We start from the raw sequence: 21,741 nt of genomic DNA, 5'->3' as shown, positions 1-21,741 counted from the left end.
TAAGTTTGTAATATCACTGTACTGAACAATAATACTTATAGCTGCCGAGTTGTAGAATGCAAATATGCATTCTGTACAAAGAAAAGTGGGAACTTGTCACCTTTAAATGGACATTTGGTACCATGTTTAAATTGATTTAAATAGTCTCATAAAACATGTTGATACTTTTACCTTTAACTACACAGTGTCTTCCAGTTTACAGTTCCATAATTCACGTAGTATGCAACATCTAATGCCACGAGACTACTAAAACTGTAGCTATTATTTATTACCTGCAGAAATATTATTTCCCTTATATTCCAGTAAAAAAACACAAGCATTTCAAGACCTACTGTTGTGCTACAATTCAATTTAATACTTGATCCCTAAAAAAGGTCAACTGATTTCTAGGCTTTTAGTTATCTAGTTATCAACCACATGCATTCTACCACATGCATCAACCACATGCACAGTGACTTCAATGTCAAAATGTCTGCTGAATACTCAACTATTTAAAGTTGTTTTTATTTTTCTGTACATCCTACCTAGAACATTAAACAAATAGCTTTGGGCTACATAATTTTTAGAAGCTAAATGCATTACAAACATTTTCAAACAGTATAGCAGAAAGATAGGAAAATTACATTACATTTGTGCAAAAATGTACCCCCTTACACTCATACTTGAATTTTTTGTTTTTCCTACATTTGCCTGAGAAAACAGTTCAATATAATACAATTCACTGATTGCAGAGGTCTGTCCCCTTAGAGTTAACTAACTTCATCTGAAAACCTTCCAAGTAACTCATATTTGCCTGAAGCCTGGAGTAAGCAACAAAGGAAAAAAATAAAATTATTTGTACAACACTTGAAATGAGAAAGAATATCTGAATAATAATTAAGAAATGTGATGCATCCTCTATTTTTCTAAAATTTCATGAATAGAAGGAAACTCAATTATAATTTTGTCCAGAGTTTGAATATTAAAACCAAAATCAGGAAAAAATTTTCTAATAGGCCATGAATACAAATTTAAAAAGTAACTTCAAGTTAGTCACCTTGTATAATAAGTCACCTTGTATTGTATACAAATACTAACAAATAAGCTTTTTTGAATTCTATGCAATTTGACTGTTTTCTTTTTTCATTTTTTCTTTAAGTGTAAACAAATGCAGATTATCAACCTGTTGAACGTAAAGGTAGCATGCAAAACCAGCATTAACATATACTGTAGAACAGAAATACAAGAACCATAGATTATTGAAGCACTTAATCCAGTTTAACAAAGACATACTACTCAGATGTATCTGCAATCTAGTTCATTTAAACTTTCAAGAAACCCATTGCTTTTCCTGGACTAAACATAAATGGATTCAGTAAAACCATGCCAAACAATGAACAATTAGATTAAATGCATTACCTGAATTTGATTCTCAAAAGTGGCTCTGAAAATAACAGTGTGCATGCTTCAATGGTTGGAGTGAATTATTAGGTACAGTAAACCACACAAGATAGCTTTAACAATGTACATACTGTATAACATTTTTGTTTTTTTCAGTTGACACAGGGTGCAAAACATTTTAAAACAAGAGCAAATCCAACTGGAAACAATAATGCCAAAGATACTTAAAACGACCTTAAAATGTTTCTTACCTTGCACATTATAAAGACGGAGAGAATGGGTGAAATGATGGTAAGAGCTTGTAACTTCTGAAATAACAGGCCCTTTCATTACTTTTATTACAGGTTGATCTGAAGTAATGTATGGCTGAAAGAATGAAAGCAAAGAGTATTAATTTTCAAGAACATTTAATCACATAAAAAACAAGCTTTTATACATAAAGCAAAGTGGAGAAAATGTAGGACAGATCCCTGTGTGGAGAGGTGTGTAATGGCGTGTAATGTCATATTTTACTACGAGAGCCCGGACTTCTGGGATGGTTAACCTCTTTCTTGCCGCAGCTGCAATCAATCCAAGTTTGATTCTGGCTACAGTACACCATGGCAGATACCATTTTGCTAGAGGTTGGGAATTAAAGAAGGTGATCGAGTTTCTCCCACAATCTGACATGATGACTGCCACCTCTTGCTTGTAAGTTTCTCAGAAATCTTTCTCTGCTTTTGTGTCATTTTAAGATGTTACACCCATGACAAATGCTTTTTGGTTTTACTTAGTTAATATACTGGGAGATCCACTCTCCTGTGGGGGTTAGCGATTTGTCTAATTCCTCATGAGAATGTTGAAAGTGCTCTTTCATTCCAACATTGTCTCTTCCTTCATCACAGTTTTTTGTCACAAACTACTACTGATCTTGGTGGATTTTGATTGTTTTTGCATCATAGAGTGAATAAACATTTTTTGGGGAATATATACAAGCATAAGGAATATACACAAAAAAGGCAACTGATGAAAATTCTAATTATGTCAGTTTGAAATAAATCCATTTTCCAGCTGCCTTGTTTTTAATACTGTATTAATGTATCATGTAATTTTAACGGCAACCTGTAAATTGCAAGGCTCAAAGTTAGTAGCGTTTATGCCTTAGTACATTTATTTCTGAATTTAACCTTTATGTTGTTTTTTTTTTCACATCAACAGGTACAGTATCATTCAATACAGACAGCCCTACTAAAATCTATTGAAATCCAGGTCATATATAATTCCTTTTCAGTTAGGCTTTTTCTACATGCTCATTTTTTTAGACATGAAATTACCTATTTCCCATTTTTACACACGTGCTGTACAGACTAATACAGGACAATGAAATATAATTTTTAATGCAGGTAATGTATATTGACTTATTACCTGGGTCTAATCATATACAACAAATACCAAAGCAGTTTCGTAAGGCTTATGTTATACAAGCTTTAAAAAGAAAGCATGAAAGCAAAGAATATTAATTTAGTTCATTGCCACAACTTTTACACCAGCTGGAGATCTATAGCATTTTAATCTCATACAGCTGCACTGCAGTAAAATACAGATGCAGCCCTTCAAAATACACAGTAAAACCCCGTACTGCGTGAAATTATCTACAGCTTAGTGCGTTATACCACAATACGTGATTGGCTGAAAAGAATGACTGACAGGTGGCACTCGTGGGTACATTGGTTGTTAGTGAAATCTGCTTAATATTGAACATTAATATGGAATTTTACAACTAAAGGGAAATGTTAGTAGCTGAGCATAAAAAGAAGAGGAACATAACATGTCTGAAGGTCATAAATAACATTAATTTAGTAATATAAACATATTATGTAGACTGTATATGGCCGTTATCGGTAGTTTAAATAAAAAATACACACATATATAGTTTTCCACTTCATAAACATTCTTCATAAACATTTTAAGGATCAAAGTCTTTAATTCAGTTACATAGTGTGGTTATTTTGGAAAAGTTTTTATGTGCTCTTTCTGACTATATAAGTTTATATACTTCATAAAATGTTTGAACCTTTTCTATGAATACCTGCGCTCGCTAACACAGTAAAAAAACACATACTTTTTAGAATTTGATTAATAGGGAATATAATATGGAATCGCATATCTAAAGAAATTAATAACAATATAATTATATTCATATAGCTCAAATTATTACAGTAGTACACTTTCCTTGTAAACATCTGCATCAATTTGACCCGCGATTACTTGGGAACTATTTCCTGCCCTTTTCAGCTATAGATTAAGTTGTCAAGTGGCACGTTGGTGTAATGGCTTAGGTGTGTGCCATGCATGCTGGAGGTTGGGGGTTTGAACCAGGCTCTTGCCATGAGTTTTTTTTAACAAATAAACATTTGTTTGAAAAACTTAAAATAGTAAATATTATTGACATTATATTGAATTTGTTGGTATTTCTAAATATCACAACACATTTAAAGTTAAGTGATTTATTAATAACAAATAATAATTTCAAGCTGCTTGTAGTTTAAAATTGTATTTTGTTCGGAGTGATTTAAATTTATGAAATGTCTATTTTTGAGACAGGATGTTCCAGACCTCTGTTTGATTTCTGAAACTCCCTCTGTATTCCATGTTTTAACCTTTTCTATGAATACTTGCGCACATTATCGCAGTAAAAAACCTCATACTTTTTAGAATCCACTAAATAGGGAATATAATATAGAATCACTTACCTAAAGAAATTAATAACGATATTAATTTAAGGATTTAAATATATGTGTTTATATAGCTGGTAATATTACTGTAATCCACTTTCTTTGTAAACATGTTTTATTTTTAATTTGACTCATTTACGCATGATTACTTTAGAAATATTTTTTAAGCTGTTGGTCTCATCTGGGTTTCCAAGCAGCCTGTTGGTACAGTGGGTTTGCCGCTAGGAGTTCGATCTAGGTGATCTGAGTTCAATACCCGGTTTGGGCCCAAAACTTTTCTTCTGACAGACTTTAAAAATATAAAATAGTAAATATTATGTACACTATATTAACATTTGTTGGTGTTTTTTATATATTATAACATATTCAATGTTAAGTGATATTAAGAATAAAATAAATATGTGAATGACAGAGCCTGCAACCTAAAGATTTAAAGATCGCGATGTGTGCAAAATTTCACAGCTTTTATTTAAACAGTATCTAGTACCTGGGTGCATTTTTAGAAACCTTAGTTTGAATAAAGAGGATCCCAGGTGCAAGTGACTTCCTAACGTGAGAAGGTATTATGCTACATTTTTCATGCATTAGATGAAGCCTTCTGAAATCTCTCAAAAACATAATCTACACATTTGTTCATCTAAACAAATATCACAGTAAAATAAAAAAAAATGTTTTCCGCATTATCACCTTACACCAGTGGGGGAAGAAAAGTACCCGCAGTCATTTTTTTCACTGACAAAGTTGATTCATTCAAAACTCATTCAAAAGCGTGTGGGGTGTTAACACATACACTACTTAACAGAACTGCTTGTAAGAGCAAGATGACTTTCTGCTCAATTAAATAAAGCTATAGCACAGAGAGATTTTAAATTTTTCAAGCAGAATTAGCTGTTTGTCAAAATTTGCTACTTTGCAAGCAGAACACGGCTTCCCAAAAGGTACCTTTTGTCTCTTGTGCAAACTCAACAAAGGTTTATTTTTTATAATTCCGAAATTTGAACGGTATGCCTCAGGGACTCATTATAGTAATTTAGGGAATATGGTTCATGCAGCAAAATCAAAACACCCCCCCCCCCTCCCAGCTGGGTCTCCAAAGCTGTTCCAAAGCCTGGTTGGTTGGTATGGTTTCAAAGTATGTGTGAATAATCTTTTCTTACTCCAGTTATTAATCCAATCTATTTTTACTCATCCGGCTATGTAAAAATATAACCAAAAGGATCACTGTAAAGGTTAAATTCCAAGCTGAAAAGACAAGACTTAACATGTCTTCTCTAACTTTTCAATTTACAGCTTGTCCATGGTCATTTATTATTGTAATAAATGGCAGGCATACAGATGGTACAAGCTGGTTGCAGTGCGGTGAAAGTACAGCCCTTGATACACAACATGTAAATATAACCCTTTTCCCACATTTAACTCAAAGAACTGTGTGAAGAAATCCTAAATCACAAAACCATCATTCACAATAATTTATCCAGATACAAATCATTTCAAAATGTTTCCAAAACGTCCACTTGTGATACTTAGGCTGCTTAGTTACACGATTCCATATAAATATAACTAGTGATGTTAAATCACTACAACATTTATCTTTTTACAATAACAGCAAGTAGTGCTCTTACTACGTCTTCTTAGAAAAGGATAAAACTTTATAACTTTTTACGAAGTACAGAATATAAGCTTAATAATGTTAGAACAAGCACGTTGACACAGGAACCCATTTAAGTTACCAAGTTAAAGACTTTGATGCAGAAAATATTTATGCATAATTAAAATATGATGAAGGTAGAAGGTTGTGTACTTTTGTCCAACTAAGCAATCTTGCTTTCATAAAATATACCAACTTTTTAATGTTTAATGATTAACATGTTGTAATACAAAGTTTAAAATTATTAAAAGTCTAAAGAGTATACAACTTAAATACTTAATTGGAAAAAGATTGTCTCTCAGCAGAAACTGGACTTCGAAACCGGAATTCGAAACCGGGTGTTTTCTGGCGACAGTTTAAATGATGTATATGAGACGTTAAGCTTTATTAGCTCCACCTGGCGGTTTTACGAGGTGTTACCATTATCATATTTTAATTAATGTACCGTAAGATGCGGTATACTGCGCCACGCCCACCTTGTTTTAACGCAGCATACCTTGCGAATTTTGAATGGCTGGATCTGTATGTACAACTGATGACTGATTTTACCTCAAGATGTGGCAACTGCCTCATACATGATATGACAGTTTTCTATACAATTAATCGAAGAGCATACAAATAGTTAACTTCAAAAACTTAAAACTTCAATTTCGGAGTATTCAGGACACTTAATATTTGCAAACAAGTAATTGAAACAGCAGCAAATATCACCTTGAAATAAGATCATGTCAATTCCAGGCAATACCAGTCAAACTTTGTGTCAAACATTTTAAAGGTGAAATTCAGAAAACAGCAGTATCTAAACAAATCTTTAAAGGAAAAGAACAGTGTCTACTCGATAACTTTTTACTGGGGTAAAAATAGGTATTTTCAATTCAAACTTTACAGTACATGAAAAAAGTTATATAAACAGGATGGCGTTGATCTTTAATGGGCTAAGGTAGTTAAGGTACTAAATCATCGATTTCACAAATACCCACACTTTTTTTCTGTGTCTTTTGATGTGTCCTTTTCCATGTCCCTAACTGTTGCCCCACCCTCAGCTTTAGCATCAACACTTTTCACTGTCACAAGCCTTTTACTAGCAAAGACAGTGTCCATGCATGCAGCCTACTATGTGGCACACACTGTTGAGCCACAATCTGATTTTTCACACATTCACAGTGGTGCAGCTCTCATGGACAGGACACCACAGAGACACAGAGAACAAGCCAAGGATACCCAGGCTAACAGTTTGGAGGCTACTACAGCACTGCCATTTGGCCTGCATCCAGTCAGCTAATGACTCAAACCAGCAATGTCATGACTACAACGCTCAATCTTCTATCCAAATGAGAATCTTTACTAGCTGTACCACTTAGGAGCCCTTAACAGAATATTATTACTTACTTCAAAGAAATACAGTTTCTATTAGGACATAAAAAGAACTAAACAAAGACTGCTAATTACAGTGTTCAGTTATGCCATGAGTTCAGTGTGCATTAAATGGACTCAAAGTATTTTGGCATCAGCCTCTTCTAAGGATGTGTCATTCCTTTTCATTGATATGAAAAAAAACTCAATGTTGTGCACATAAAAGCATTCCGGAAGCACTCAAAACAGAAATGAAATCTACTAAACAGAAAGTACAAGAATTTGCAAAACATAATCTCTAGCCTCAGTAGGTAACTATGGAAACACCACACTACAGGAGTTAGAGTGTAATGTATGTGTATACTGTATGCTTATGTGTTGTGAGAGTATCTGTTGGGACAACAAGTGTTTATGCAATGCCAATTTTTTATTTTTCAAATTTCAGCATAGATTTTTCCCATAATAAAATAATAACTGATATATACCTTAGCCTCTCCATCTGGTAGAAACAGATATGCTCCACTCTTGTCTCTGTTGCTAGTTGTTCCATACCACATAAACTCCACCTTCACATTACGTTCTGTCCCCTCTTCTTTAGATTTCACCCTCTGAAAGAAAAACTGAACTTAGCTCAAAATTTCTGGTTTAAGGTTTGCTAATTTGCTGCTATATATATGTATCATATTTTTATTATATTATATATTCATTATATTATACTGTTATTAAATCAATAACAATAAATTTAGGGAACAATACCTGTGAAATTACATAATATACACATAACAGGAGTCAATTAAAAAAAATCTTCACAATTGTACTTTGAAATATAACCATTTGAAAAAAATATTAATTAATATTTAATTGAATTACTGTGATGCTTTTTTAAAAGAACCCCAAGTGCTTCACACACTTTATACAGTGAATGGGGACTCAATCAATCCATTACTGAAGTGCAGTAATGACATGTGGCAGCCATTATGCACCTGCAGCCACAATGCACAGCAAATCATGTGGAGAAGTAAGAAACTGCTTCAACAGTTGAATTCAGGGGCAACTTTAGGACCTCATTTTAAGTTTAATAACTTTTTTGAAGAATGGCATCTCCTCCAGCACAGTTTCCCCAGTTACTATACTGGGCCATTTGTTTTTGTAAACCATGCCACCTATAGGTTCACCAACAGCAATTACAGAAACAACCTAGTTTTCTTTTGAGGCCTCCCCACCCAGTACGAACCAGGTTTAGCTTTGCTTAGCTTCTGTGAAATCGGACCAGATTAGCCAAGGTGGTGGCAATGCTACTGCCACTGGTTTTGTTGATATTGCTCTGCTTTAAACCAAGCTTAAATAACATATTTTAGAAAGTTTAAAACTTGACATCAGCTTTAATAAATTCTTTAAATTAAAGCTTATTTAACTTTTGCTGAATTAATAAAATGAATAGTGCATAGTGCATAGTATGTGGTATCATTCACCAAATGTAGTTAAACATTTAGGACCTGCATTGGATCCACATTTCTACAACATCCCAGATTGAGTTTAGCCAACCTCCATTAATCCAGAAGATCCAGAACACCACACTTTCAGATGTGGATTTTCAATGGTGAAATGCACAGTGTCTTCCTGTAAAACATTCATTCTGAAGGATTCATCAACACTCAGGTCTCCATCTTTCTTATATATTGTATATTCAGCCATGACCGTGTTGGAGTCTGCACCTTCTGTGAGCTGGTACACTCCTAGTCCAAGGGCAGACAGGTGAGCCACAAAGGAAACCTTCCAGGATAAGAAAATTAAAAAAAATGCAAATAAAATAGGCACATATTGGTCATACACAAATTATTTAGTTTAATTTTAATTCAGATTTTAATAAGAACACAAATGTAAATTACAGGACAAAAGCTGGAAGATCAGAATAATGTGTTTAATGCATTTTTTTTCCTGGGATTTATGTTAATTCAAGGGTAAGAATCCTTTTACTGCAAAACAAAACACAAATATAAGGTCAATAACAACATGATTCGCATTTGTGTGCACACTTTCTCACAGGCTATGATTATTGAGAAATGATGTTTACAAAAAATAAACTTTCTTAGTAATAATGTTTAGGGTTCAGTGAAAAGAGATGACAGGTGTGAAAATCAAGAATATTTATCATATTGCCCCAGTTTAATTTTACTTTAGGACATGCAGCATTCATAACAGCCAAAATTTAAATGAGGTTTGGTGGTGCTGTTAATTGTAATATTATAATGGAAACTCCTGTAATTTCAATGCAGTCTTTCATTATCCCTTAAGATAGCCTGTAGAAGAAATGTCAGTACTTCAGTAAATACAAACATAAAAACACTGTATTGCACAAGTCATTTTCATAACAGAAAAAGTTCCACTGAGGATCACTGAGTATATACAGTATAGGCAAAATTCCCCCATTATGAAAACAAAAAACTTCTGGGCTCAGTTCAAATGCTTGAAATTTCAAAGTTTTCTTTGGCAGCTAAGCCTTCAAAGGTACAGTATCTGAAGGTTTGTCACACTTTCAAGCAGTTATTTTTTTTTCCCGGTAATACAAAATAAACCTTTTTGACTGTGGAGGATAACAGACTTAAAAGCCACTTAAATGCCAACTTCAATCAACTGATTTTTGTACTTATTACAAGATAAACTTGAAGAGATCATGACAAGTTTTTATTGTCAGTTCAGTTCAGAACCATATTATCAATCATTGTGTAGAGCTGGCCATTTGATGACTTTCAAATTGTTGCTTACAGTTGTATGCAAAGTTTTGGGCACCCCTGGCCAAATTACATGTTTTGTTAATTTTCTAAGTGAAAAGACATTAACAACCTCTACAGTGAACAAATTTAAACTTGACATATTTCTGCAAATTGTAATGCACGGTTACTATTTATATAGGTTAACAGATTGAAAAACATAAAACAGTAAATGTGGCATGTGCAAAAGTTTGGGCACGCTTCCAGTTGATCCACTAATGTTATTTAGGACATTACTGGGACAAGATTTACAAGACTTGCAATTCCGCATGCCAGTCAAAAATTGGACCAAGATGTGATTTTAATTTTATTTATTTGAATTATACTGAGCATTAAAATAAAAACTGCTGTTGAGGATGTGCAGTGTGTGAAAAAAAGAGGATGAGCAGTGTGTGAAAAAACAGTAGAGAAAGAAAGTTATTTTCTGGGCATACTTCACCTGGAAAGCTTCTTTGGATACTCTGGCTGCTTCCTCCCAGACAGCACTGACTTGTGCCTTCACTGGGTGTCCAAGAGCTGTGAGTACTCTTACTCTTGGAGTATTCACATACACAGTTACCACAGCAGACCGATCCTGTTCTGTGGGGTTATAGATTACTAGTGACCTGAAAAAAACAATACAGTCATAAAAACTGAAAAAAGGTTCAGCAATTAAATTGGTACTGCTTAGCCACTTTTAGCAATCAGTTCATATTAATTAAAAACTAAGGAAAAGGAAAATCAACTGAAACTGTTGTTTTTCATTTATTATGTGCTATTATATTTGTCCAAAAGATCTGTAAAGCCCCTCACGTATGAAAAAAGCATGCATTTATAAAGCATGCTTGCACTTAACTAAAAGTGCACATGAAAGATGTGGACAAAACTTTTCAGTTGGACTCTGCTCTGCTGTTTTATCAGAATCCCTGTACATGTGGGAGTTGTTTCACTGTCGTGTTACAAGATAAGAATACTGTACATGCACATCATGCTCCATTAAGTCACCTAATACACCATCTCCTGTAGCAAAATGTATGCAGCTTTGAAGAACTTTCAAACATGAGTGAAAGCCTAATGGAAGGGCAGAAAAAAATAAATTGAAATGGACTTAGTGGAAAATTAACCTTCTGCCCTTTATTCTCATCTTTGACATCTCAGGTAAAACATAATGGAGACATGTGACAGGCTTGATACCCTACATACTACAATGACATCTGATAGGCCAGTATGCAATGTGCCAATTTCCTCCAGGGATTCCCTAAACAGGAAGGCTATATGCAGAACTATTTACTGTTTTGGGGGGAAGGGAGGTTGAAGGAGTAGAGAGCTTAACACAATTTACCTGGGATTCGCACTAAGCTTAATCACAGTCTTGCGAGGCAAAGCATCTTGAGAGGGCTGAATGTCATCCTGACGGTAAAAATGGATACTTTACACATAAAAGGCAACACAAGTATATACATAGTGAAAATGTACAACTGACTGAAATTAATAAAGATTTGCAATCTAATTTTCTCTGTTCCAATTTTTAATCAAATAAACTGAATTATTTTAATCAAATTGTGTATTGGATAACAGACCACGAAATACATTCAAATTATCTAAGGTTTAATTTTGCAAGCATAGAATAATTCATGAAGTTGACAGCTTTTTAAAAAATACTTATAATTCAATCTCATTACTGGGGGCTGTCCATATTTTATCTAGATACTGCAAAGAGCTAAAATACAAATATGAAAAATCTTGAAATGTACTGTACAAGACATAATATAAATGAAATTGTCCATGTTTAAAATATGTTTTTTTTTATAATTAATCAGTGACTGCCAAGATACTTTTCCAATATTTGCAATTCATGTTACGGTGGTTGCAATATGCCATTTAAACTCCTAGAAGTTATGATAGAAAATTATAAACACTAAACACAGACAAAAAAATAAGTGAACTCGTAAATTCACATTTAACAATATAATAATTGAAAACAAAATTAGGATCAGAATAATAATTACTCTGTTCAATTTAAAAAAAGCACAGGGCAAAGTAAGCATGCTAGTTTATAATGTCTTCTCACAGAAACCTTTAATACTGGATACTGGCGATAGGTATGCAGAGAGCATTCAAAGTAGATAATTTTCCAAATCATGTTTTAATTGGAAGCAGTGGAGTACTTGTTAAGGGTCTGAACTTGAAACTAGAAAGCTGAAGGATAAAATCCTGTGTGAGGCACTGTTTTTTATCCATGAGCAAGGTACTTGCTCTGATTGCTTCAGCAAAATGCTCAGCAGTATAAATAGGTATACATACATATTAATGTTGCAGTGGATGAAATCATCAACCATATTAGTTAAATTAATTATCATATCATAATGTTTGCATAGTAGAAAAGTATTTAAAATGCAATACAGGGTGTGTAAAATCCTAAAATCGGATGTTTTGACATCAATAATCTTTTAAAATTGAATCACAATTCTCATAAAACTGACATACTGATTCTTAACACATCATGGATATCCCCGTGTATAAAAGCTGCTTAAACCATTATTGTTTCTCATGAGAAACACATTCTTTCCATGTACCATTAATAAGTCCTGTATTAGTTATTTACTATCACTCAATAAGTCGTGTTTCAGCAATAAAGTGGTAATACAGATGCAGCCATTCAAAGTGCGCGGTACAGACACGTACCGGAGGTAATTGGCTATGGCGTCGCGCATTGTGACGCACGATGATGCGCGGTACCGCGGTACGTGATTGGTTGACCGACAGGAGCACTCGTGGTCCGTTGGTCTGTCATAGAAAGATTTACAGTAAACGTCTTTACTGTGCCTGTTGTAGTATTGAATGTTTATATGGAATTTTACCACTGAAGGGAAATCTTAGTAGCTGAACATAAAAAGTATACTGTAACGCCCTGTTAAAAGCAAGGGAGTTTTTATGTCTGTTGAAGTAAAAGAAAATGCCTGACAAAGTAGGGCTTGGACAGATTCCAAGTGCTTGTACAAATGTGCTAAAGAAATGAAACTTTGAGTATACAGCTTGTCCAAAGTCATTCATTATTAATACTATTAGTAATATCTTCGGTAAAGGCTTTGATGCATAAATATTTCTGCTAAAGGTAGGTTGTGTACTTTTGTCCCACTGAGCAATCTTGCTTTCATAAAATATACCAACATTTTAATGACTGATGATGCTCCTACATGCTGTAATACACAGTTTAAATTTAAAAGCTCAAATGCTGTACATGAGAGGTTACGCTTTATTGGCTCCTCCTGGCGGTTTTACAAGGTGATTCCAGATACTTTCCAGCATGACGTCAAATGACGCGATTAACCCCGTGATACTGCGTGATACCGCGACACGCCCACCGGGGTATACCGCGAAATACCCCACCCATTTTGAATGGCTACATCTGTACTTGCCTACAAGTACCTGTAGTATGGAGTCTATAGTTAGTGCTATATTTTATTATATAGTCGAAAAATTTTGAATTCTTTAACAGAGAATGAGGAAGAGCAGACAGGCAGACAGACTCTTCCGATCCATCCACCATCTAGCCATTCACCTTTAGACTTGCTAAAGCTCTGCAGTGATGTACAAGAAGAGCAACTGCAAGAGAGTCAAGTCCCTCATTGACAGTGGACTATAGCTGTTTTATGAGGAGACAAGTGGGCCCAGGCTGATTAATCCACCAGTACTCAAAGAAGATGGCTTAACAGGTGAAGCAATGTGATTTGTTTCTAAATAACTTACCATCTGAAGGAAGGGAACCGAAGAGCTGTGACTGTACTCCTCTTTGTTCTTCAGAATAAGCCAGTGAGCTGAGTTAATTATCACTCTCTTTAGGTTTAAAATTGAATGGAAGAGTCTGCAAGGAGGTCAAGTACAAAATTTGTATACTGTGCAAATGGTCATTTAAACCTTCTTCTTTAAACTCTAAATTAAGCATAAGTCAACATACACAGGTATATCACTTACATGATGGTTCCTAGTTATTATTATTGTTTAATATTAAGTGCAGTCATTATATTGTTCCTATAATACTGCTAACCCCAAACTTCCATGTGGGGCAGGTTTGATGTAAAAAGAAAAAAGGTTAATAACAGACTTTTCTTTAACTTAATCCAGACGTATGATGTATTTCTTTTGAAACACCCTCAGATTGTTTTTTAACATTCCTATCTCTGATTATACTCTTATCATGCTGTATCATGTAGAACATTAATTATTTAAAAATGTTTTTTTTATACTACCAATCAGTACCATAGCAGAGTTAAAAAAATATGTAAAAAGGAACTTTCTGTCATAGCATACAGCTTTATATCCAAATTGGGTGCTCCCCTTGTTACTCACCATCTGTCCATATATATTGCTAGGTCATATTCATAATAAGTTTAAGCAACTAAAAATAACATTTGATCTTCTTTCCTTAAACGTGACTAAACTAAATACAATGTGAGAATTGTGTAGAGGTCATTAAGGACTTGTTTTAATCTAACAAAAACGTAACAAAGACAGATAAGGCACAGAAAAAGTTACAGCTGGAATTACCTCCATTGTACGTGAGTGTGATTGTTTAGATAGTCAGCTCTGTGTTTGGAATCCCACATCACAGCAAAAGTAATTCCAGTCTTTTTACATTATCTCAGCTCCATTACAAGCAACAGACAGTGAACAGAGTGGAGGGCAAGAGGTCTCGTTAGCTCCTCAGACTAGATCTCATTCATAGGTAAACTGTCTGCATAAAGTGCCCTCAGAGAGAAAGCAGTTTAAACACCATGCACATTATGAAACCTGGAAAGCTTTTCCTGAACTACGTTTTCATTGTGCTAGAAAATAAAAACTTTTCCAAATAACATGTATTTTAACATAATAAAAACAACAGTACGAATATTAAGCAGGATACCTCAATGGATTGATTTCCCTCTACCTCAATCACAATCTATTGTTTATTATTAAATTATATTAAAAGATAAAAAAAACTATGTAGAAGAATACAGAAAACCTCTTTCTTGTCATTAACAAAAGGCTACTGCTCTCCGATTCAGAATATACTACTGAAAAACAAACAGCATGACCGACATATCAAAAACCTGTCCCATATGTCAGTAGTACTCATTCACAGAGTAGGTGAAGGCAAAATGGCTTCCTCCCATTACTAAAATAAAATATGGTCTTGCAAGAGCCATATGTGCCTTTTTGCAAACCCAATTAAAATTCAATCCACTCTGATGGTTTCCTGCAGTTGCATACAGGCTAGGATGGCTACCTGGCCAAACATCAGCACCACTTTGCCAAATAAATGCATGAATGCAGACAAAATCTATTTAACTATCCTAATAGAATGTTATTTACCACTGAAAAATGTTTTTAGTTATACACTGCAAAATCATTTGTTAGCCAGCAGATGAGATAATATGTAAGCACATAGCTATCAAGTCTCAAATATTGGGACCACACCTCAAGTTCCCAAGTCCTGGTTTGAAAATCTCAACCATCCATGTGAAGTCTAGGTTGATTAAGAAAAGAAGTAATGAAAATAAACTTTTAACATTTTTGTAGAATCTTGTAATTTTTTTAATTAACCAATGTGTTTTTGTACAGAAATAAAAGACATTGTCAATACAAATACTGTGTACTATTTTTGATAGAAAGTCCCAGGCATTAAGGGTTTCGACCCTTGAGAGGTATGTAAATTGATGTAGAAAAAAAGTTTCCTCACAGCTGAATCATTGAATCACAGACAAATACTGTGTCCTTTGTCCCTCGTTGCTGACAAAAGCTTGTGAGAAACAATCTCTAAAGAATAATAAAGGGAATGGAGGCCACTTAATTTTCAACGTGGAAAAAAAGACATTGCCTTAATGAGTGCAAAATTATAAACAGTGCCTCAATAACAAAAAGAATACAATGATGACAGAAAATGGCAAATGTGCATTTCAAGCACAAAGCTCTTCGTCAGAAAGCATCATTGGTATCCCACATGTTTGATGAAATCTATATAAATCAACTACTTTTTGTAGGCAAATAACATCTCATTCAGGACAATTTTGTTTAGTTACAAGCTAGTCAGTTCACAAACTAATACAGTAATCTGTCAGACCACGAGATGGTGGGGAAAGGGTCACATTAACATACTACTTTATGTCATATGGAGGAGGTTACCACCTGGCATAAGCTTTTTCCTGCTTTCATGTGTTATTTGTAATCAAGAAATCAAGACATTTTTTAATTTTTTAAAAATTAAAATGCAAACTGAGGTTTACATCTATCCCTGGTATGCTCTCTGCACTCCATGATATGATCATGCTTCTGGCTTGCAACAGCATACAGTATGTTTTAAAGGTTCAATTTTTAAACATGCATAGATCTGAATTTGCAACTATTATTATTAAATGTGAATAAGAGTTACAGCCTTTTAAAAAGCCATGTTAATATCTTGCAAATGTCTCTTACTGCTTAAAAGCAGAGACTTAAACATTAAATGTACTTTGATTTTTACAGCATGAAAATAATAGCTTTAAGAAACGACTTGTGAAATAAACCTGGGCCTGTATTATTTGGCTAAAGACCTTTAAAGGCCTCAACTTCCCAAAGGGAAATTGGCTGGACACACAGGCTAGCTTGCTCTCAATCATCCTGTCACCTTTGGCATGTTATTTTATCTTGGAGGGAAGAGTATAATTCTGATTTTTGAACTCACATCTGTTCATCTAAAATGATATTTTACAGGGATTGAGATGCCACACTTTGGAAGTTATCGGTTGCTTTTCAGCTTTCAATATAAAACAATCCAGTGCATTTACAGTTTCTGTAGCATCAGATCACCTACTTAATATGCTTTGCTTCTAAATGTAAATTCACAAGACATGGACTATACAGGTTCTGTACAAACATGGACACTGACTGAAATATGACCCATTATATTGTTGTTTCAGCTGATGTGCTGCCGGAAACCAACACTATATTTTAATGAGACCAGTTAAACTACAATAAAGCAACATTTTAATTCACAATAAAGCAACATATTTACATATGCCTACTTCTACTATTTCCTCCTGCAAAAGACATCTCTGTGTAAAACTTAACTTACTAAGGTCATGATAGTCTTCTAAATATCTACCCACCAGCCATCTATGTTAAAAGCCTGATGTCAATTTAAATAAGTAGATAGAATGAAGAAATAAATGTTAAGAGAGCAAGTTTATTACAGACAGATATGTGAATTGAGCAGCACAGTTGTGCTGTGATTAACGGTCCTGCCTCAAAGCTGTGGAGCCTTGGCTCCAATTCCTGCGCTCCTATCTGTATATTCTCCCTGTTTGCGTGACTTTCCACAGGGTGTTCCAGTTTCCTCCACAGTCCGAACACATGCAGGTAGGTTAATTGACTTCCATAAAACTGGCCCTGGTGTGAGTGTGAGCTTGTCCATGTATGTGCCCTGTGAAAGAATGGTATCCCGTCCACAGTGTATCCCGCCTTAGCCCACATTAGGCACCAGCTGTGCTTGATAAGTGGATTCGAAAATGGATGGATGTCTAATTTGGAAATCAATCATTAGTCAAAGCAAACTTTCACGCATACAAGTAACATCTCATACATCCTGAAGTACTATACATCATAGATGCCATATGTGAAAATTCAAATAACACTAAAGCAAGCTAATCAACGTTTTTTACTAAAAAAACAACTATTTTTAAGACATTCAATAGTCAGGTGTTAAGCACATAAAATGGTCTTTATGCAACAACCTTTTCCATTGTTACTGTGGACTGACCAGAACACTTCTCCGATATCACAATGAATAAGGTTTAATGCAAGATTCTGACATCTTTCAGAAAAATTTGGATTTTCATTTCATTTTCTTTTCAGGTCTGACATTAATCACATCCAGTTTGATTAGGGCGAGCCAAAACATTTTTAAGAACTATGTCCAATTAATTATTTTTCTGCACAAAAAATCTTACCTTGTGCCATAGTCCACAACTACCCAGTCTTTACCGGTTCCTGTAATGGCATCATGGTGCTGAAAAAGGCCAAGATTTCTTCTGGCTTCAGTTAGTAGTTTATAATTCTCAGATGGAAAATCTTTCAGTTTGCCAGACTTCTGAACACTAGCCAAAGCAAGAGAATTGAGAATCTCAGCAGCCCTGGGGAAAAAAGAATAATGTTAAAAAAATAGTTTTTATTGATGTATAGGATTTATTTTCTCACAGAAAAACACTACATTTTCTCACATTAAGTGATGTTCAGGTAGGCCACAGCACCCATTTTGTTCATTAGCCTTGATGAACTGTTATGTATTAGAAGGAGCCCACAAGAGTATGACCCCATTGATTAGGCACTAATTAACACCCCTAATGATCACATTACAAATTGCATCATTAGATGGCAGGGTGCTTGATTGGTGTAAGGTTTTTCTGTCCCACTCTTTTTTTCAGTAACATTTCTAATGTTAGTTATTGTTTTTTTTTTCATTTGTTTTCTAATTTATACTGTAATACAATGATAGAAACCATGAGGATCAAACTTAAACCAAGATGAGCCACTCTGTTTTGCTCATGGTAACAGACCCTACAGTGTTGGCAAAGAAGTGTGTTGTTCAATTAACACTGAATTATAGTACAGTTATATAAAATAATCTGTATATATATATTGTTATGGCTGGGGGAAGTCAACATCTGAATAGGAGCAGAGGTCTATATTGAGCTACTGGTGGTCTGAGAGACAATAACCAAAAAGGAATCTGCTGGCTCAGTTAATTACTTGGTAAATCATTAAGAGTCAAAACAGTCCAGCATAACATAAGATAAAAGACGGGTGGACGGAAACAGGAGGGAAAGAGATGAACAAAGAGAAAGACAAAAACAGAAAAAGAAGATAGTGAGGAAGAAGAGAAGCGTAACAGGTGATAGGCCTTGTTCAAATAAACCTTAAAGACAGATTCAAGCTCAGCATTTGATCCTTGTTTAGGAGAGACTGCCATTCTGGTATCCTAAGAAATTTATTTCCTTTAGTACCCCTCACATTTTTAGAAACCCCAGACTAAAAATAATTTGCTCCTGGTTAGGGATGCATTTTTAGAATAGGGAGATTCCCATTCACTTTGGAGCATCTAGGTTTAGGGGAAGGGATAATTAGCTCTGGATTGTATTCAGTTTTTATTTAAGATGCAAGTTTAACTCTTTTGTTTGTCTTGTAAGACATTATATTAGATTGCTGTGACCTGGACTGGCAGTCTGGATTATTGGATAGTCAAGATGTAGGCCTCTGAGAAGCCATGTTTGCAAATAGAGTAACTTGCATATTGTGTTGTTTCTTTTGGGCTATTATTTGTTTATCCTAGTTTGCCTTTCATTGTTTCATCGGAGTTGTGCCAGTGTAGGAAACACTTGGGTGTCTCTAACTATACCAAACACTTGGGTATATTCTTGGCATGTCTCTGACAATTTGGGGATTAGAATTATTTACTTTTATCACTAATTATACCACTGTGTATTCTATATTTTCTAAATTAGCCCCTATATTTGTAAGAATATATCACATTCAAATTTCAATAACCACTCCAAAGGAACAATGGCAAACATTCATGAATTTGTTTTCTCTTGTCAAGGTTACAGCAGAAAAAGAGCAATCTGACAATCTGAATGAGGCACTTCATTAATTTTGCTGTCTCTGTGTCTTGAAAATAAGCATTTGGTCCATATGTTATAAATGTAGAAATTATAAATGTACAGTAGTTGAGGATCCTCTTAACCTAGTAGAGTGGTTTGGCAGACCTATGCACATAAAACTTGTTACAGTGTAAAACAGTACAGCCAACATCACAAATAGTGGGAAATTGTGAGTCTTGGAGCCAGACCAGACTTGGTGTGAGTAATTTCCTACTCTGCTATAAACCCTTTATTGTCTGTCAGGACTTGAAATACGCTGGGCAAATGTTCCGAGGTCAAATTCTTCCAGCACGGCAGTACCTTTAAAGCGGAGACGACGGCACCGAAATGTTTTGGCACGCCTTCTCTTTAAAGCCCTGGCCAAATATGAAGACAGTATGTACAGTTATAATTCAAACGGAATTAAAAACTACACATCTCAGTTACCATGGTGGTGCTTCTGATCATTGCGTTTAACCAACGAAACAGGGCGAAAAATCAGTCACATGACTTTGGGGCAGTTTCGAAAGCTTAACCTATCAGCAACAAAGCGAAATTTACACCATAGGCTACCTCAAACTGTCAGTTACACAACTGTGTATTTCGCTTAAGCCACTCCTATTTGGCATTTTAGTTATGGAGGCAAAAGATGCCCCCCCCCCCTCTGGGTGCCTGATTTGCCGCCATCTTTAACTGTTCCGTGTCCGAATCGCAGTAGCTACGCGTACGAAATAAAGTTAATCCCAGCTACAAAACATATATATTTTTGTGGTAAAAGGGAGCAAAACATCAGTATTTACTGCTATTAATTACTGTATGATTTATAGTTGAAATCTGAGCCTAAATATAAAGTTAAAATCTCGACAAAGAAAAATAGGAAATATAGAGAAAATAAATCCTTTCTGACATCTAAAATCAGTTTCGATCAAAGTCTCTAAAACGAACAAGAAAAATAGGATTTTCAGAGGGCAATTACGCTGTGTTTATATAGAATAACTGATTTATGAGCAATCTAATTTCTTGTTCGTTTAAAACAGTGAAATGTCAGCTGCAAAAGATCGCACCAGAAACAGCACTCTCTCCGCCTGTCATAGACGTTCAGGAAAGGCTGAATGAAGTCATGTCAAGTACAATAATTCGGTGATCAATAATAACAGTTGTAGGACAAGAAACAAAAGATAGTGAAAACTTAAGCTTTTTAAGGCTAAAACTCAAATTCATTCTACAAATTAAGGCAAATGATAATTTAGGACGTTAAAGTGCTAGAGGTGTAAAAAATACAAAAATGCACATGAGCAAAAAGTTTTAGAAATGGAGCAGGTGTTGCTTTGAAATAAGCAAACAGAAAAGAAGCCATGACTATAGTGCAGAAGAGGGATGCAGGAACACTTGCTTAGATATACAAAAAAAATCACAAAAAGGTGTATGTTACAAAAGAACATGCAAACATGTTCATCATGTACATGAACATGTACATCAATTTCCCTTCGCGATCAATAAAGTCTTATCTATAAACATGAAAGAGAGTGAGGAATCAGAAAATTAGCATGCATAAAAAACAGCAATTCTGTCAGTGAGCCCTAAATGAATTAACAGCAACCATGGTTTCATGGAGGGCTTCTCAGATAGTTGGGCATTCAGGTAGATTGCCAGGTGAAAGGATTTGTAAACACATTTTGTTAAAGCAAGTCAGTTTTTTCCGCATGACATAAAATACATTTTTAAAAGAAAGTCTAGTCTTTGTCACTAATGAAACCACTAAATAAAGACATAAATATAGAAATCTTATAGAGTTATTTCAAGAAGAAAATTTTCAGAATAATTGCAAATCTAGCAGGATAGAGAAAGCACAGAAAACAGGCAGTTAGATTGATCAGATTAGTATGAAAAGTAATTTAGCAAAGGGAATGGGAAGAGTGACAAACTAGTATACTTAAGATCTTTTTTTCTGAACCAGGGAAAATCTGATCATGTTTCTCTATAACAATAATAAAAAACTTTATTTTATGTATCACCTTTAAAAGTGGCATCTCAAAGCAATACAGTAGATGTAAAAAAAGATAAAAGGACCACAGATTAAAAAGTAAATGCACTCAGGGTACATGACTGATATCGCTGGGAATACAAATTGAGACCTCTGGGGTGCAGCTAGAGAAGACCCTGTCACCCACAGAATGTAGATGTTCTTGAGGACAGCTAGAAGACCAGAGTCAGACGGACAAAGGTGGGGAGTAGACAGATAATAA

General features: G+C 34.7%; 1 protein-coding gene across 2 annotated transcripts in view; it reads right to left on the bottom strand.

Annotated features, from left to right (window-relative positions):
• man2a1 (mannosidase, alpha, class 2A, member 1) overlaps positions 1–21,741 on the bottom strand; it is a 242,408-nt gene that overhangs the window by 75,450 nt on the left and 145,217 nt on the right. For both annotated transcript variants that reach the window (XM_006627014.3, XM_015338057.2), the window contains exons 11-17: positions 17,810–17,992; positions 13,596–13,710; positions 11,188–11,255; positions 10,306–10,471; positions 8,641–8,868; positions 7,581–7,703; positions 1,632–1,746 (exon numbers count right to left, since the gene is read on the bottom strand). In XM_006627014.3, coding sequence (XP_006627077.2) covers positions 1,632–1,746; positions 7,581–7,703; positions 8,641–8,868; positions 10,306–10,471; positions 11,188–11,255; positions 13,596–13,710; positions 17,810–17,992 — 998 coding nt within the window. The remainder of the gene's footprint in view (positions 1–1,631; positions 1,747–7,580; positions 7,704–8,640; positions 8,869–10,305; positions 10,472–11,187; positions 11,256–13,595; positions 13,711–17,809; positions 17,993–21,741) is intronic.

The sequence above is a fragment of the Lepisosteus oculatus genome, chromosome 3 (genome assembly GCF_040954835.1).
Source record: "Lepisosteus oculatus isolate fLepOcu1 chromosome 3, fLepOcu1.hap2, whole genome shotgun sequence".
Classification (NCBI taxonomy): Eukaryota; Metazoa; Chordata; class Actinopteri; order Semionotiformes; family Lepisosteidae; genus Lepisosteus; species Lepisosteus oculatus.
This window is presented reverse-complemented; position numbering and strand designations above follow the sequence as displayed.